Source organism: Argentina anserina, chromosome 3 (assembly GCF_933775445.1).
Source record: "Argentina anserina chromosome 3, drPotAnse1.1, whole genome shotgun sequence".
In the NCBI taxonomy this organism is placed as follows: Eukaryota; Viridiplantae; Streptophyta; class Magnoliopsida; order Rosales; family Rosaceae; genus Argentina; species Argentina anserina.
Window position 1 is genome coordinate 28,649,226 of NC_065874.1, and position 19,133 is coordinate 28,668,358.

At 38.8% G+C, this 19,133-nt stretch overlaps 2 protein-coding genes across 5 annotated transcripts; one reads left to right on the forward strand and one right to left on the reverse strand.

Annotated features, from left to right (window-relative positions):
- Positions 1–11,674: 11,674 nt before the first annotated feature.
- On the forward strand, positions 11,675–12,665 carry LOC126787694 (CLAVATA3/ESR (CLE)-related protein 46). Its single transcript, XM_050513592.1, has 3 exons — positions 11,675–11,801; positions 12,100–12,173; positions 12,280–12,665. Exons 1-3 carry the CDS (start codon positions 11,702–11,704, stop codon positions 12,358–12,360), a joined length of 255 nt encoding a protein of 84 aa, XP_050369549.1. The 5' UTR covers positions 11,675–11,701; the 3' UTR covers positions 12,361–12,665.
- On the reverse strand, positions 11,787–18,630 carry LOC126787693 (inner membrane protein PPF-1, chloroplastic). Of its 4 annotated transcripts, none has more exons than XR_007671257.1 (13): positions 18,214–18,630; positions 17,989–18,099; positions 17,835–17,909; positions 17,686–17,746; positions 16,793–16,866; positions 16,590–16,694; positions 15,408–15,515; positions 15,114–15,217; positions 14,444–14,593; positions 14,231–14,354; positions 13,174–13,315; positions 12,045–12,122; positions 11,787–11,919 (listed from the first exon to the last, which is right to left on the reverse strand). XR_007671257.1 is itself a non-coding variant. In XM_050513591.1 (12 exons), the coding sequence occupies exons 1-11, from the start codon at positions 18,559–18,561 to the stop codon at positions 13,208–13,210; spliced, it is 1,368 nt and encodes a 455-aa protein (XP_050369548.1). In that variant the 5' UTR covers positions 18,562–18,630; the 3' UTR covers positions 11,787–12,122; positions 13,174–13,207. The 4 variants fall into 4 exon arrangements, 2 of the variants coding, with proteins under 2 accessions (XP_050369548.1, XP_050369547.1); XR_007671256.1 differs by having other exon boundaries at positions 11,787–11,957; XM_050513591.1 differs by having other exon boundaries at positions 11,787–12,122.
- Between the last annotated feature and the right edge of the window lie 503 nt (positions 18,631–19,133).

Genomic DNA, 19,133 nt, shown 5'->3' on the forward strand with positions numbered 1-19,133 from the left:
TGTAGGATTTCGGTTGCTCACTTTTATCAATGGCAATGTTGATTCCTCTCTCAACAACTTCACATCATCCTTTTCTAATTTTCGTGGACACTCTTGTGACTTTGTCCCCACAAATGGAGACTCCCCCTCTCTTCGTCTAGACTTCGGAACATAGCGAAGGACCGGAAAAGCCTGGCTGGATTTGCTTTCCACATACGATGTTTCTGCTTCAGATGAGACTTTTTGCGATACTTCACCATGAAGCTCAATGTCTTTTGATTTGACATCATTCTCCCTAACTCTAGCGGCTTTCCCCGTAGAGGGTACTCCGACCGGAATGACTTCTTTCATTGACTCCTCATCTGTGTAGAATTTAGAATCCGCAAAGTATGATTCAGCTTCTGTGAATGGTTTGGTATCTCCTACAACGGTTTTCACACCTCCGCGATAGAACTTGAAGCATTGGTGTAAAGTGGATGGCACGATGCCATTTTCATGCACCCATGGTCGTCCCAACAACAAGTTGTACGAGGTCTTTGCATCGATGACATGAAACAAGGTGTTTGATTTTAGCTCTCCGATGTCCATGTTTAGTCTGATCATTCCTATCGCTCTTTGTCCTCCTTGGTTGAAACCTTGGATCATGAGACGACTCCTTGATAACTCATCCACGTTGATGCCTAGTTGAGACATGGTTGACTTGGGCATGATATTTACTGCTGACCCTCCGTCTATGAGCATGCGATTCAACTTCCGCTCCCGCATGTACCCTGTCACAAAAAGAGGCCGATTGTGTGGCTTAGAGCCCAATTGGAGATCATCGTCTGTGAAGTGAATGTTATCACAATATGCATCACACGCGCCACATTCGTTTATGCTTGTGGAGTGTTTTCCTACGTCGATGAGCATTTCCACAAGTGTGCATCTCGTTGATTTTGGCAATTGCATCAAGTCAGAGGGGCTAAGTTGGAAAGGTAGACTCTCCAATTGTTTCAATGCCTCATTTTTCTTTAACACTTGGCTTGCGCCTATTTCTCTTGCTTCAAAATTTTCGTCTCCTTCGGAGCTAACTTCACAACTTGTGACCATTGAAGTGACATTCAGTTGTTTCGTCTCAAAATGTCCTCGTCCATTCTCCTCCCGTCGTGGAGGTGATTTCTTCTGACTTGGTCGGGAAATTGGTGAATTTGACATCATACCTTTGCGAGTTCTTCTTCGGGTGACCAATATCCATCTTTTATCATCGGCATTAGAGGCAACTTGAAGGATAGGTGTGGAAGCAGGACATTCTTTAACTTCTTTGGTCTTCTTATGTCCACGCGCCTCCTTTGTGGAATAGAATGATGCTTTCATCGGGTGAAAAAGGAGTGGAACTTGCTCGAACGACCCGAATGTTACGGTAGTGCAATTAACTTCCGCAACATCATCAACGTCCAACTCAATCTTCCCTTGCCTGGCGAGGTTCATTATCAAATCCTTGAGAACAAAGCACTTCTCTATAGGGTGACTAACGAGGCGATGGTATTTGCAATACTTCGGATCGTTAACTCGATGCATTTCTTCTGGACGTTTGCACTCTGGAAGCTCTATTATCTTGTTCTCAAGCAGATCCTCTAACATGCCCGCCACATCAGAGTCTGGGAATGGGTACGTCTTCCGCTCCATCTCCTTCAACGTGCGTTTACTCCTATCGTAGGTTCGAGGAGGTTCCACCTTATTGAACTCTTTCTTATCCCGAGTAGAGATCTTAACTGGTGCGGTATTGATGACCATTGATTCTTTGGAAGGCTTCTTCACAACCTTGTCAAATCTACTTCCGAAGACTTTGTCTTTTTGTTGGTCGATCAGGGTTTCATTCTTTCCCTTATGACTTGCCAAGCTTAGCTCCATGTCGTGGGCTCGAGTAGCCAACTCTTCGAAAGAACGAGGCTTGATTCCTTGCAAGATGTATAGCAAATCAAAGTGCATGCCTTGGATGCACATTTCAACGGCTGACACCTCTGATAGTCGGTCCTTGCAATCAAGGCTAAGTGAGCGCCATCTATTGATGTAGCCGATCGCGGGTTCATCCTTCCATTGCTTCGTGTTAGTTAGCTCCATCATGCTCACCGTCCGCCTTGTACTATAGAATCGATTAAGGAACTCGCGCTCCATTTGGTCCCAACTGTCAACATACTCCGGCTCTAAATCTGTATACCACTCGAAGGCATTTCCCTTCAACGAGCGAACAAACTGCTTGACAAGGTGATCACCTTATGTCCCGGCGTTATTGCAAGTCTCCACAAAGTGGGCGACGTGTTGCTTTGGGTTCCCTTTACCTTCAAATTGTTGGAAATTTGGTGGCTGATACCCCCGCGGCATCCTTAAGCTGTCGATCCTCTTAGTGTAAGGTTTGGAGTAAGTGAGAGAGTCATGAGAAGGACCTCCAAATTGAGCCCGAATTGAGTTGGTGATGATGTCCTGCAATTGTTGGAGTGATAAGGAACCAAGCGATTCGTCATTGTTCTTGGACGTTTCTCCCTTTCCGTTTACTTTGCTCCTGTCAGGCGACCCCTTGGTGGAGTTCTCATCATCATGATCTCCCAACTTGCTATAAAGCTCAGCGATTTGCACGTCCTTTTCTTCAACCGTTCGGGTGAGCTTTTCAACCATCTCCAACAGATTGGAGAGTTGCTCCTCGATTGTGGATGTCCCCGTCACCAAGACCTGCACATTGTCAGAAGAGGACTCATGCGTCATAGAATGGAAGTTGTCGCCATCTTCTTTGGGACTTCCATGGTATGATGCCGTGCTTGATTCGTCATCAGAGAAAACGTCTTCCAGGATAGGGCCATCACCATGAACGGATAGAGGAGATTGCTCATTTGGCATCTTCTCCTTTGACACTTGCTTCTTCCTACTTTGAGAGACATGCTTTGTTGCTCCCAACCTCTCCAAGGTGATGACTGGTTGACGAGGCTTACTAGTAAGTGCCATAAATGTCGTGGGTTGAGCTCTAGCCACGCTCCGAGTGACAAGGGCAATCGGTTCACTCTTTGATTTGGATGATGTTTGTTTGGACTTCCTGACCGGCTCGGCCTCTCCGCTTGACCTCGCGGTTGTGGACTTGGATTTCTTCGCTAGGACGGCTTGGTTGTTCTTGGAAACCATCGCACCAACGGATTGGAAGATTTCTTCGGAGAAGGAGATGAGAGGCCAAAAATGTCCCACTGGGCGTGCCAATTTGTAGAACGCGAATCTGAAAACAAATAAGAATGCAGACACGTGTACAAATAAAATGTAATTTATTGAATATCAAGCGCGGGGTTACAATCTTTGGTGAACTCCTCTGATTTTATCTCTGTATGTGATTTGTCTCAAGGGTGACATTCACTTGATCTTGAGGATTTGAGTTTGATTTGGATTTGACTTGATGAAGAACGAGCGATTTGGCCGCTTGATGATTCTTCGTGGACTTGAGTTTGGATTGGATTTGGATTTGATGAAGAACGAGCGATTTGGCCGCTTGATGATTCTTCGTGGACTTGAGGTTGGATTTGGATTTGATGAAGAACGAGCGATTTGGCCGCTTGATGATTCTTCGTGGACTTGAGGTTGGATTTGGATTTGATGAAGAATTGAATTTGGATTTGATGAAGAACGAGCGATTTGGTGGCTTGACGATTCTTCGTGGAGTTGATGATCTTCGTGGACTTGAGAGACTTCGGGATTTGTCGAGAGTGATTCTTGCTCAAGTGATTTCTCTCCTTCTTCTCCAAGTCTAAAAATCCTCCTCTCTCTTTATGTTGAAAGGGGTATTTATAGTGTCAAGAATATTCTATTTATAGAATATTTAATGACACTAAAATAATAATATTTCTTTAGTTGTATAATTAAATCAATATGTATTTTCTGATTAATTTAAATAATCAAGATTCAAATAATTGATTTAATTATAACCGTAAAGAAATTTATTAATTTAATTAAATGCCCGATTACCATTTCGATCGTCAATGACATTTAATTTCCAATTAAAGTCGGAATCACGTAGCTTTGATTACGATCATCCGTTTATGTGCTGACGCGAATTATATTCGGGTCCGTACTGACTTTGTTGACTTTTGGGCCACGTGTGCAATTTTGTCGGGTTCTTGGTCGATTTAATCATTCAATAAAAAAAATGATTTACTTCATTAAATTTCTTGTGTCTACAAAATTATAGTTTATTTATACTTTTTTTAGATGTGAAATCTCTCATATTCAACAATATTGTTGCCTTGTTGGTGGATAGACAAAAGCCCTAAGGCGGATTGGTCGACGGAGCTAGTCCCGCCCTGTCTCTACAACTCTACCGTTCCGTCTCTACATGTTGGATCGAAAGTTGAATGAAGTATGGTCTCTACTCTTTGATTGATATTGTTGGCCATGGGTGTGGCAATCAGGGTCTTAATTTGGTCTTAAGATTAGTGTTAAGACGCTTCACAGATTATTTGATCTCATTACTTAAATGGTTGTATCTTTTTGAGTCTTACATTTACATGATATATAGTAGATTTGATATATATGTATATAACCCGCATGCAAGACGGCCAAGACCTTCTTTCCCCTTGAGGCTTGAGCAGGTGAGATGTATGACCATAAATCTCATGACAATTAAGCACTCTATATTTTGCCAGGGGCGTTAGCTCAAAGTATGTGCGCAATGCGCAGCTCTCCTTCATATAATCATATTGTAGTTTTTTTTCAGGGATAGGGTGCACCGTGCATCGGCGTTAGCTCAAAATACGAGCTGCCATTGTGTAAAACATCTACAAAGCGCAATTAACCAAAAGAAATAAAACAACTCTAATGACAGGCTCACTGGAGCAAGCAGCAGCCATAACTAGTTCACTGTTCACGCGTACCTCAATCAATGCGAGCGGGGTGGACTGTCTACCCTTGTGGAGATTCAAGATTATGCAGAAGTTTAAAGAATGAAATATGACATGTATATGATATAGTGGAATATATATTTGTATAAATGGTAAATAGGTACATATATATAGTTTGCTATATTACATACTGTCACGATTTCGTTGTGAATATGTTCACGTTGATGATGAGATTATATATATCGAGCATGTGATTTGATTTGTACAATATGACATGATGATTATTGTACGTGGTTTTAACATTGAGTTTTGTTAAAACGTGTTTTGTCTTCAGACGTGATTTATGTCTTCGGACGAGTTTTTGTCTTCGGACATGATTTATGTCTTCGGACGAGTTTTATGTCTTCGGACGTGATTGATGTTTTCGGACGAGTTTTATCTTCGGACGTGATTGATGTCTTCGGACGAGTTTTGTCTTCGGACGTGATTGATGTCTTCTGACGAGTTTTTTTGTCTTCGGACGAGTTTTATGTCTTCGGACGTGTTTATGTCTTCGAACCAGTCTTCGAGCGTGTTTATGTTTTCGGACGTGTTTGGCATGTCAGAACCTAGCCTTTGGCCGGACGAAAGTTACGATACAGTTAGAGCTCTAGTCTGTCTGTCGGGGTACTGCATATGAGGTAACATATGGGTTATCGGCTTATGAGTACCCATATATTTTTGATATTGGATGACATATGGTTGTCCAATGTCGGCGGCGTACTAAATGAGGGGTAACAGAGGTGTACCAGCGCTCATGAGTACCCGTATTATAAATGCATTTGGGTAAACAGAGGGGTTTCCCAATTCTCATGAGTTCATATATTTTCACATTATTAGACAACCAGATGGGCCGTCTAATTTGTCATGAGTGCATTTATATTTGTTGATTTTTGGATTTTTGTATATATTGATATGCGAGTGGTATTTGTTATTTTACTCATACGAGCTGTAAAGCTTACCGGGTTTGTGTTTACAATCCCGGTGCACCTATTCAATGGTGTAGGGGATAATTCCGCAGGTGTCGATTAGTGGAAATCGAAGGACAACTCTGAAGATTCGAAGTCGTTCATTTTGCATCTTGTGGTCAGGATTTGTGTGGATTTGTGTGAAAATTTGTGAGGATTATTACATTTCCATTTGATGTAATGTAGAATTATAAATTTGGTTTGTAATAATGAGTTTTTCTGAGTTGTATTGTGAACTCAGTAATGATCCACTGTGACATTAAAACGATTTCGATTTATTGAGATTGTTTTAGAGTTGTTCATGACATCGAAATTCAAGTTTCATACTTGAAATTTTGGGGTCGTGACATGTGAAATGTAATACATGAGATTTTTAAATCTCAATCACTATTAATTATGACTAATTAATCAATATTTTCTCTAAATGTCGAAAATGTAATTTAGTATGTCGATATTAAACTTCATGTTACAACAGGCTCAGAAATATCTTCAGAATTTTTTTCAACGCTCCGTTTTGTTTATATATATATTTCTAGTTTTTACTTGTTTCTAAAATGTTTTTTGAAAATAAATATTTAGTTTGGGTTTTAGTTTTTCAGACTTTAAAGAAAGCCTAACGCCTTTTCTCTAGAGCCGAATACCCCGGCCCAATTTCTCTTTTTTTAAAAACCCATCCTCTCCTATTTGGCCATTTCATCTATACCTCTCTCTCTCTCACCGAGACCAGACCACCACCCCGCCTCCTTCTTAGTCTCGTGCCGCCGGCTTCCGGTGTTCCGGTGAGGTATGGCTCATGCATCAACATATTCATTCTCTGCTCTTTCTACTCTACAAGCTCATACTTATCGATCATTTTTTCCATTCAAATCACAGTCTCTTCAGTGATTGCAGTTAGCAGAGCTTCCATGGACAACTTCCCAAGGTACCGGCGATTTAATTGACCATGATTTGGTGAGCCCAATCATATCCTTCCATTTCAGTTTAGTTCTTCCATCAATTTCTCGGATTGGTGTCTAACTCTAAGCTTTTATTTTCTCGGAACCTTCAATGAACATCTGAGAAGCGAGGGAAGATTGAAGCTTGTTTGCAGATCGACATGATTATGAGTTCACAGATTGTTGGGTGAGAAGAGCAAATCGCATAGGAGTTTGGTGAGAATTGATTCTGGGTTCATCCAAGTTTAGAATTGATTATGGGTTTGTATGAAGACCAAGAGGTGGAGGGAATGATAGAAAAATTTACACTTGATATGTCATTGCATTTGGGATCTAGATTCAATAGAACATGAGGAGAATAAAAGAGGTGATCGAACATGAGGAGAACCGAGAACTTGTCAACTTGATATGTCATCATTCAGTCATTTGAAATGATTGTTTTTTTAAGTAACAGGTCATGCCATGTGCCCAATTCAAATCCCACGTGTGCGTGATGCAAATTTTTTTTGGTTACATGTTCCATGCAATAATTTCTCCCCAATAAAGTCATTAATGTAAATAACTATTTTTAACAAAATTGGACTTTATATGAAGACTTCATTGTCCATTTTTGAAATAATTTTCCCTATTTTTAAATTAAAGAAATATACTTACATTATTACAAACATAAAAATAAATTTATGCTACTAAAACAGCACAGTCATTTAAGAATAGTCACATACTCAAGACGACAAGTGAGGACACATACTTTTTTTATTAGATTGATTAGAATGTTTATCAAGGCACCAACATTAGTCGACACTACAATGAACAACAACGCTAGTTCAGAGTACATTCAATTGACACCAACCAATGTAATCACTACATATTATTAGCCAGTTTGTAAAATTTTCGTTCAATTTAGAACCTCGTTTGACCATCTGATTATCTAGTATTTGACAAAACTTTTTCATGGTGCCTAAAAACATATATTGATCACATCTCCGGGTTCAATTGATAATACCACAAATTTAGGTTGTTAATCACCGAATTGTCCTCTAATGTGTCATAAAAAATTATACTATGTACTTACGTTATATATAAAGTTGTCACATTATTAACTGAATATATGGAGGCAACGTCTTGACATTGATCAAACTGTTGGATGTATTGAGTATATATATTTAGACATCTCGTAAAGTTTTCATCCAACTTGGACTTCATTTGGTCATCTGAACATCGTAAGAATCGAAAAAAATCACTAAATGCCCTATGGGTGGATCCATCTCTGAGATGCGAAGGCCGAACCTCCTTTACATCTCCCAAACCATGTAATTATGTAGAATCACATTGTGTGGTATGATTCCAGAGCCCTATTTAGGAGTGCCCTGGTCAATGCGGTTTTCTGATAGATAAAATATGTTATTTAGGTTGACTAGAAGATCAAATGGTCAAAAAAGGTCCAAATTTGGCCAAATTTTTACTCGGTGCCTACAAATGTGTACCAATCACATCTAACAGTTTGATTAATAATACTACGAACTTAGGTTGTCCATCACCGAAATTTTCAGTAATGTGTCATAACATTTATATCATGTTATATATCAAGGTGTCACATTATGAACCGGCTATATGAAGGCAACTTTTGAACATCAATTAGACGATAGAATGTGTTTCGTACATATATATATATATATACATCCTATAAAAATTTCGTTCAATTGGGACCTCGTTTGGTCGTACAAACATCGTAAGAACAAAAAAAATCACTAAACGCCCTATGGGTGGACCCATCTCCTGGATGGGAAGGCCGAACCTCCTTTACATCTCCCAAACCACGTACTTATAGAAATCACCTTGTGCGGTCAGATTCTGGAGCCCTATTTAGGAGTGCCTCGGTCATTGCGGTTTTCTGATAGATAAAATACGTTATTTAGGTTGACTAGAAGATCGGATGGTCAAAAAATGTCCAAATTTGGTCAAATTTTTACCATGTGCTTACAAATATATACCGATCACATTTAACGGTTCGATTAATAATACTACAAACTTAGGTTGTCCATCACCGAAATGTCTAGTAATGTGTCATAACATTTATATCATGTTATATATCAGATTGTCATATTATGAACCGGCTATATGAAGGAAACTTCTGAACATCAATCAAACCGTAGAATATGTTTCGTACATATATTTAGACATCCTGTAAAAATTTCATTCAATTTTGATCTCGTTTGGTCGTCCGAACATCGTAAGAACCGAAAAAATGACTACACTCTATGGGTGGACCCATCTTTGGGATGCGAAGGCCGAACCTCCTTTACATCTCCCAAACCATGTAATTATGGAGAATCACCTTGTGCGGTCTGATTCTGGAGCCCTATTTAGGAGTGCCCCGGTCAATGCGGGGGTTTAATAAAATAAATGCATTTATTTAGGTTGACTAGAAGATCAGATGGTCAAAAAATGTCCAAATTTGGATAAATTTTTACACGATGCCTAGAAATATATACTGATCATATGTAACGGTTCGTTGATAATATCATGAAATTAGATTGTTGATCACTGAATTGTCTAACTAATGTGTGTATTTAAATGTTATAACTTATAAGTTATATATATAAAGGTGTAATAATATTTACATGAGCATTGTATATTCTTTAATCTGAAAAAGGAAATTATTTACAGAAATGAACCTGATGTGTTCATCTAAAGTTAAATTTTGTTAAAATTAGTAATTTTAATAATTAGTTTTGTTGGGAGAATTTATTGCATGACACATGTAACCAAAAAAAATTGGCATAACACACGCGTGGGATTTGAATTGGGCACTTGGCATGACCTTTGCATACAATATATTTTTTTTAAGTCAGGATTTGCATTATCCATATTTTGCATCTTAATCACTACCATGCCTATGTCGGTCTTTTCATCACCATTAATTTCTTCAGTGTATTGATGAAATCCACGCAAGGTTCTAATAATCATTCGGTCTGAAGCTTCTTGTCCATGTACTTTTTGAGATCAGGGTGCTGGCCTGACCTACTTATGGTGAAGAACTAAAGAGAGAGACCAGAGAGTGGTTTTTGGGGTGTGGAAGGTTTCGACCTTCTCAGCAAAACCCTCTTTGTAGTTTGCATAGTATGTGTTGGCTTATTGAAGGTTCTTGGCGTCGTTCAGCTCTAGGAATACCACGTTTTAGTTAACTTGAGGAAACATAGAACAACTCTTCGTCATCTTCGTGTTCTTTCGCCTCTTAAACCTCTGCTCTGAGATTATTCATTCCCTTTGCTCTGATGCCACACGCTTTCTATGATTTGATACATGCGGGCTCGCACCCAAAATCCCCAATCGCATCACCCGATCGATGAATCAAACTATAAGATCCGAGAAAAAAACAAGAGATGTGCTTGGTGTGGCTGCGACCAACAATTAGTTTCCAGGATCAGATATTCAAATGCCCAGAGATTGCTTCGCTATCATACCCCCAGTTTCAAATGGGGGATCAATGAGTTCATCCGAATCATGAAGATAAATGGGTTTTTGATTTGGATGAAGGCCTAACACGTGCGACATAACACGGTCAAACACAGTGAAATTCACAAAAGTAGTTTTACGTAGAGTTTTACTACAACTAACAAACTGGCCCCGTTTGTTTTTGACAATTGGTCTCTCGGAGGTCGGGCTCATTCCAGAACACACATTTACCTAGAATGATGAAATGCATGCGTCAAATCAACCGTCCAATTTCCAAGGACAACCTTGAGAACTCTATGCAAAAGCCATAGTAAGTTAGTAACTAGGTCGACATTATAATACGCCCCCTATATGAGTTGGGTGAGCCGACAATCAATAGTAAAGTAGTTCGAATCAATCCTCATTGACATGTTCATCAATATTCTATGTAATTCTAGTTAAGGTCAATACGGCCATGAGCATCATAGCACCATCCATCAACATTATAACGGTTTTACTCAGGTGCTCCTGCTCATGCCAAGCTTCTAAGATGAGTGCAGACAACAAAGTAAAGAGTAGAAAGGACTCGAGTCGAAATACTCACTTTGGGGAACTTCAGAACCTCTCAATGCAGAACTGCCAGAACAGACAAAGAAACACAAAATGCACGCAGACTTCTGTCTACAGCCACATCCAAGTGTGGTGAACAACATCATGATCACAACAAGGTACTTCTGATTGTACAGGGGTTAGCATCCAGAACATAAAAGGAAAAATAAAAGGTTTCTCCTTTCCTCAATATGGAATGGCGGCTGGTCCTGATAAATTCGACTCCCATAAGGAGCCATGTATTACAAATCTATGGATTATCATGTATCACTAGAAGTTTTACCAGTAAAGAAAGGGATAATTTGATTTATGACACATGGCTAGCTGAAAATATAGTGAGGCAAGAGCGGGGCGAGAAAATCAAATTATCATATTCCAATAGTTCATTTATCCAGACAGAGTTTAATAAGAACAGGGAGGGTTTAACTTGCACAAACAAAGGCGCGGTAATTAGAAGAAAAAGAAGGCACTAATTGAAAACTAAACTTTTCTGGCAAAAGAAAGAGACAAGATATAAAACAATCAAGACATTCCATTATGTAAGCAATTGAGTACTTTAACATGCATTTTGGTTTCTCAGTTCCAGTTGTCAGACAGCATGGTTCAAGTACTCGAACACGTATTATGTATGCAATGATAACTGCAAAGAAGTCAACTAATAATGAGGAGCAACCTAAATTCAATTCCTAATCTAAAAAGTTCTTAGTGTATAAACTGGCATAGGATGCCTAAGCACTTTTAGCACAAGTCCCACGATTTTTTCAAATTAGGCAATGATATGCCTTGGTAAAGAGCTTCTTCCTGCTTATAAAAGACCTCTCCAACAACAACAACAGATATCTCAACAATTCCTATTCACCTAAAGCAGAATTCAGCTTGAGCTCACATGGGAAGACAGAGCCACATTCTTCTCCTCTTTCTATGCCTCCTGCTCGCAACTTCTCAATACCACTACTGCACTATTAATGCTCAAGATCTTGAATCAGGTAAATCACTCTAGAGTATTTCTCTACTATGCTTAACCACAAATGCAGTCACGTTCCACCCAAGTTGCAGGGATGTTCCAACTGATGCGTTTTGACGTGGAACAGAATCCTCAATTTGCTGTTAACCATGGCAGAGAACTGTTTACTTACTGTCTTCTATTTTTCGCGTAATAAATATGAAAGTGTCAACAAACATTTTATCAAAGATTCAAAACAAAGAACAGAGAACTGAGCTGGTTGTACCTTGCTTTCTTCAATATAAAATAAAACATTTATCTTTCTTTCTTGGTGGCCACAGTTCAGTTCAAGCTCAATCCTGCACTGCGTAGTTCAAGGCCAGGGTCGGGAACCAGATATGCTTTACCTACTAAGGTGTGTGGATCTTAAACAGTACACATATTCAAGAAGATTTACATATAGTCAATGCTAAACAATCTGACCTTGGCTGTTTACATCTTTACAAAATATTGAAATACAGGTAAGAGGAAGGAAATGGATTCATAAATCTCCATCAGGACCCAACCCAGTAGGCAATCATCGCCCTCCATCTAAGCAATGAACAATTATCCATTTGTACTTAACATGCTAAGTAGAGCTAATCAAGGGTCATTAAATTGGTTAGAGACCAGAAAAATGTCAGTTTTTTCAAGTATGCCAAATGACCACACCTTTGAGTTATGTGCTTGTACAAAATTGGGAAGTTTAAATTCTAGTTGGGTCTACCCATGAGCAAATTTTTAGTGTAAGCTCACATGTATGTCAATTTTGAAATTACAAGACAATATCTAAGCCAATTTGATCAAAACAAAAAAAGTCAAGTACAAGTATCGGAGCATTTGAGATACAAGCCCACAGAAGGGTTCACATGCTAATGGGCAAAATGAACCACATAAGGGATCACATCCAAAAAATAATATTAATTATCCTGAAGGCTCAAGTAATTTGCAGAAGGATGAAACTGAAATATAAAACAATTAGAAGTCCGCTGAACATAGCTTCCAGATTCTACGAAACCAGTCAGCTGCGATGATTTCTTAGCAAAGTCACTATAGACAACCAAGAATCAAATAATTTCTAAGAACAAGGGATTAGAATTCAGAACTTATCCCAAGATATTGATCACCACAAACAAAAACTTACAACTTGTTTTGCTCCCAAAAAAGAGAATTGCATTATGCAAAACCTAAATATCATCTTACATCTATGTGTTTACGCTGACTAAGGTAGTTATTACCAACTTAGTATTTCATTTGAGCAGTCTAAACAGGAGAACTAATTAGCTAGATTTGTATTATATCTCAAAATGAATGAACCAACATATAGTTGGAGATATATTAACGACAAACTCTTGGCTGAGATATACAGGACTCACCGTGAACTACAAACTTAATCAGTATACAGTCAATTTACACAGCACGCTTCCTCTTAGATCGCTTGCTTCTCCTTGGCCGAGGAAAGTCTGGAAGATCTTTATTAGCAGTAGAAGCATATGCCTCTTCCAGAACGTCCTCACCCTGATAAAACGCTTATATTAGTTTTCCAAGAGTCGAAAGACGTAGATCAATGATATTAGAAAGTTTAATAGTCATTTCATACAGTGTTTACATGCTGACTAATAGAAACTCGACCATTATATAAATCTCTCATGACCTACAATCGTTGCATGTACAGGTTACAAGCATGTGTGAAGTCTTTATTTCTTTAACCTACTGAGAATGAGTATTTTTATATCAGTAGAATAAACATAAATTACTGGTCTTAATGCATAAACAAATTTAACAAAATCAATGCTTACATAGCCATTTACAGACATAAATTGATACTCCATTTCCAGTTAACATGGTCATAAAAATAATAAATAAATAAATATACATTATATTTCTAGATGATTGAGTGGAGAATCGAAGTATGTGAGCTACCAGAAATGTAGTACAAAATAATAGTGCTTGATAGACGTACATTGCCATAAGATGCTGCCTACAAGATATACATATATGTACTTTTCCATTGTGTTTATGATTACAGTCCACTTGTTCAAACTTTGCAGTACCGACTGTTTACATAAACTCTCACCAATTTCAAATGAATTATCGCGCATGTCCTAATTCTTCTTTTACATCGCCAGTTTCCGTTCAGAGGCACAAAGCTAAGGGGAATAAATTTGTAGTTGACTGTTTACAGAGTGAGGACAAGGAATGTCCAGACTATCCAATCCATGAGTCTATTAAATTTACTGCTTAGACAATCAACTAACCAGGTGCCCAAATATGCAAACCTATATCTTCTTCAACATGATCATAAAACGTAATTCATTTACGTTTTTCTATCTTTAAATGACCCACACAGGATGGAAAAGCAATTCTTCGGTAGACGTTATTTTATGCATATATAGCAAAATAAAATGGAGAACAGCCTCATCAAATTTTTACCTTGTCCTTGTTCTCATTATCTGAACCGTCTTCAGAATCAGATGTAGAAGCCAGTGACTGACCCTCATCTGGTAATGCCTTGTTCATCTTTTTCTTTTTCTCGTCTTCTTTTAACTGCTTAAATCTGTTGATTATCAATTCTGCTATGTCAGAAATAAAGCTCTATGAAGAAATAATGAAAGAAATAATATTATAGAAGCATCCTACACTGACCTACTGCCAGGTTGTGCAGGCTGAGAATCTGATCGTTTTGCCCGTCCTGCTGTAATGATTCCACTTGCATTTTCATTTACTACAGGCTTCGCACCTCCTAATTTTCGTAGCCATACTTGCTGCGCTGTGCTAAGTACATTGTTTGTGAACCTGAAAGCCACATTGTATGATTTATTGACAGCAATAATAATAACATATCATTTTTTTATAAATATCTTTGAATCAATTGAAACCACAGCAAAAACAAATACTAATAATAACAGATCATGTGATTTGTAAACAGATATAACAATACTTGTACGAAATCATTTTAAATCAATATCTTTATAGTGCTTGAAGCCACACCGAAAAAAAGAAATACAACTACAATTGAAATGAAGTAACTCCAAGGGTAAGTACCAGCTGCAGCAGCAGATATTAGTATTGTACATGCAGATAACTAATCTATGATAAGTTATACCATAAGCACCATATATAGACTTCAAAATACAAAGAGCCATTCCTGATTGGTGGGACTATAAAAGAGGGCAAGAAATAGAGAATTATGTTCTTTATGGGGACCCTCCAGGGAACTTAATATGAGAACCAAATGGCATATATTCAATCAATAGTAAATTATATTGCATGCCCAAGTGGAAAAACAAATTAGATCTGTCAATCAGAAACCAACCAGTAAATTGATAATCCTGAAGGAACGGACAAGGAGAAGTAACCAATCATGAGCGGTAGAAACTTAAGTACAAGGAGTGTGTTCTTTTGATTTGGATCATCTGTCTGCAAAATGAAAGTTACAGTTATGAAAAGGAAAAGAAAAGTAAATGTCTGATATAATTCAAACAATCTCGCTTGTATATGAACAACCCATATTTGAGTCCCTAACTCCCTCCAACCAGATATTTCCTTTATAGCAAAAAACAAAATAACAAAAAGGGAAACAGACGCCAATATCAACAAAATTCTTTACCTGTGGAGGCTTCATGAGCTCCATTGAAACAAATTGAGAAACAACAAGGAGGACAGGTAAAACTAGGTATGCGGCAGTGTCAGACCAGCCTAATGGTGGATGCCCATCCTGCACAGATTTGTAATAGGAACTTAAATAATTTTAATGCCTCAGTATTAATATGAATATATGATGCAACTAACAAATTCGAGCAGGCATAAATACATTGGTACTCAAACGTGCACATCCTTCGCAGTTCTTGTGCCTTCTCATGTACTGATATGGCTTATTTACCATCAGTAATATTCATCTAAACAATTACAAATATGAGTTCAAATTAGTACAGCACAAATTAAATGAGAATACTTTTTTTCCTTTTTTTCCTGATGCCTTGATATTCTCGTTTCTTTCATTCTAGTTATTGATATGGGAGAGCAAAATCACTTGAGGGCCTTTCTATTGAATCAGCTGCATAAGAACTACCAGGCTATCTCACTTCTTTAGGTGGCTAGGACAAAACAGAATGGCTGTTCTACCACAAATCCTCTTTCTCCTTCTAGTTCTAACTGACCTTATTACCCTTACACTTTCCTGCTTGTAAACCCGACTTATTAAAACTTGCATCTCCTGCCGGTTATCAGACTTATAGTTCCATCCGCTTGAGAGCTGGAAAGAACAACTTAATTCATATATCCACATGATTTCCCATTCTTTTCATCTGCCTATCTTTCAAGAGCTCTTCAGTGCCATATCACTCCTCCCAATAATCAAATATGAAAGAGGAGGGAGAGAATAATGGTTATTCTGTGCCTTACATATTACATTATGATATTACTCTTTAAAATGCCACAATTTGGAGTTTGGCATGTCTTTTCTGTTTATCAGTTTGATATAATAATATATTGGATTGAGCTGAAAAAGTTACCAAAGTGAAAGAATAATCACGTTGATATTAGACCAAATAAACTAAAGTGATTGTGGGCTGACACTAGAGTAAAAAAATGTGAAAGTACTCCAGATATAATCAAGAAGGTATTCATTATATGTATCTTGGATATCAATTAAATTGATCTACTATAGCTAATATAGGAAGGTAGAATCTAAGAACATTTAAAGCCTAAATGTTCTACGAAAAAGCCTATTAGACTTGGTAGCTTGCCAATTCCTAGCTTTCATAGTCATCGAAATCATATAGTTTCTTACCACAAATGGAAAGAGCCAAGAAATTCCTGATCCACTTTGGCGAGCAGCAATGGAAGTCGGACCACCCAAAGAGGGGATCCAAAAGAAACCCTCTGTCAACAATCCCTTCAAGTGTAAAAAACGAGAAGATCAGCAGTGTTGAATTTTATAATAAAGATAGCCATTCTCACCAATGAAAATTTAATACAAGACCTGTTAGTTACCTCATTTGCCACATTTGAAAGAGCTTGGTATAAACCTATCCAGACTGGTATTGTGGCCAGAGTTGGTAAACAACCTTCAATAATAGCCAAGTTAGAACATCAGAATCTGGCTAAAGGCAACACGCACTGCAAATCAGGTTACACTCAACACCAACAAAACGTTTTCAAACTCCTTACGGCAACATGAACCAAAATAGTCCTCAAATTTATGTAAGACGTAAACTTCTGTCTACCTAGAAGTTACATCTGAGGGTGTTTCGAACACAAGTACAGTGATGATTCAACTATGTAGCACCGACACTTCAAAGGCTGAAGTGTCGGAGTGTCCGACACGGCCCGACACGCCCCGACACAGTGTCCGACACGCCACGTGGCGTGTCGTAAAATGTTGACTTTTTTGACACGGCCCGACACGTTGACCGACACGCCACCTATTATTTTTGACACGCCACATCAGCATTTTGAATTTTTTTTTTTTCAAAACCTAAGCCCTAAGCCTTAACACTTAGTTCCCACATCGCAACTTTCCTTCTGTTTTGCTTCAAAGCAGAGAACGACGCAAAAAAAGCCGTATCTGTGATTCTGTGGTGGGAATTGAAGTGGGTCTCTCTGGAATTCAAGAACCCAAGAAATATTTGGCTGCTGAGAATCTGCTAGATGTGAAGAACATTAATATATATATATATATATATTTACACATTAATATTTATTAAATTATATATAAATTTCCGTGTCGACGCCGTGTCAGGATCTAGGTTTTTAAGATTTGTCGTGTCGCGCCGTGTCGGTGTCGCGGAGTTGGTGTCGGTGTCGGTGCTACATAGGTGATGAAGGATCAATGCAAAATGCAAATTGTGTACGCATACATAATTCTGATCAATGAAAGCTGTTACCTGCTAATGGATTAACCCCAGCCTGCCGATACAGCCTTGATGTCTCAAGTTGTATTCTTTCCTAATACGAGCATAGCAAAATCAAACAAGAATTCAATATAGAAGATAATAGTAAAATACTCCAATTAGGTTCATCCTTAGTTCCTCACCTGGTTTCCTTTGTATCTTTCTTGAATGGCTTTGATTTTCGGCTGCAGGTTTTGCATAGCCAATGTAGATTCAACCTGCATATAAACTATAATATAAGCAACAAAAACACTAAAACACCACAATTTCTTCAGTACAATGAAGCCAAACAGCAACCTGTTGCTTTGTGAGAGGCAATGTGGCGACTTTAACAATTACTGTTAGCAATATGATTGCGAAACCGTAAGCATATGGCACATGCACAGCTGATAGTCCATCCTTCAGAATCTAATAGCAAATTCAAACAAGTCTTGATCATCATTCTTCATCAGCCTCCTCAATTCAAACAATTACTGCAACAAAAATAACAGAAATGACAATTTCGATGAAAATTCAAACTACCTTGAGCACGAATTCCATGCCTTCGGAGATGAAACCGAACCATCCGCCATTCTTCTGAGGCACGTCGACAGCGGCGTCGCCGGCGACGGAGGCGCTCGGGTCCACGGCGACGGCAGCATCGGCGAGCGTGTAAAGAAGGCCTTCGGCTCGGGCGTACAGCGCGGTGAGATCGATGCCGGACTCGAAGGGGTTGATCGGAGGCACGTCGTGGAGGCTGAGCTTGATTCTGGTGGCGACGAGGCCATTTCTGGCCGAGCGGTGGTAGGGGAGCGTGTAGGATACGCGGCGGGAGAGGGTGGGGAGAGATGTGCCGACGAACGGCGTGGAAGAGATTAGAGTCTTCGCCATGGGAGAGAGAGAGGATTGAGTCCCAGACTCTCAGTGGAGAAGAAGATGAGGAGGGGATGGCAGTGGAGGAATACAAGGATATTTTTTTTTTTTTAAGATAACAAGTCGCCGAAGATTTAGGCGCGGCAAATATAATAGTCGTTCTTTTGGGCCAACAGATAGCGGCCACGTCGGTATGAGTGGAGTTGGTCTCATTTTGAGATGGTGGATTAAGTGGGCAATCGGCTCTCGAGTGTTTTGACTGACGTGGCGGGTTTTGGGCTGCTAGATTACAAAATTGGTTCATACATGTGGTGTACAAGGCGAATGTAAATACCGTATAGATACACCATAATCCTAACATGACTACCAAGCGAGGTAATTTTGCCTTAACCGATGTCGAACAGAAAGATTTCGGTATCAAAAACCTCAAATCGCAACCGATTTATTGAGCTTCATAACCGATAATTCGGTAGCCGAAACTTCAGTTTGGTTTTGGTCGGTAGTAAGAATTACCAATTTGGAGTAGAAGATGATGAAGAATAGTGAAGAGAAAGATATTACCCATTCAATTTTCTAAAAAATTAAGTCAT

Bases quoted from the DNA above. Each gene is read 5' to 3' on its own strand.
- LOC126787694 (XM_050513592.1), top strand. From the start codon at position 11,702: ATGGGAAGACAGAGCCACATTCTTCTCCTCTTTCTATGCCTCCTGCTC. The intron at 11,802-12,099 runs GTAAATCACTCT...TGGTGGCCACAG, and splicing joins TGCTCAAGATCTTGAATCAG to TTCAGTTCAAGCTCAATCCT. The intron at 12,174-12,279 runs GTGTGTGGATCT...ATTGAAATACAG, and splicing joins GATATGCTTTACCTACTAAG to GTAAGAGGAAGGAAATGGAT.
- LOC126787693 (XM_050513591.1), bottom strand. From the start codon at position 18,561: ATGGCGAAGACTCTAATCTCTTCCACGCCGTTCGTCGGCACATCTCTC. The intron at 18,100-18,213 runs GTAGTTTGAATT...ATTTGCTATTAG, and splicing joins GCATGGAATTCGTGCTCAAG to ATTCTGAAGGATGGACTATC. The intron at 17,910-17,988 runs GTTGCTGTTTGG...GTTTATATGCAG, and splicing joins TGCCTCTCACAAAGCAACAG to GTTGAATCTACATTGGCTAT.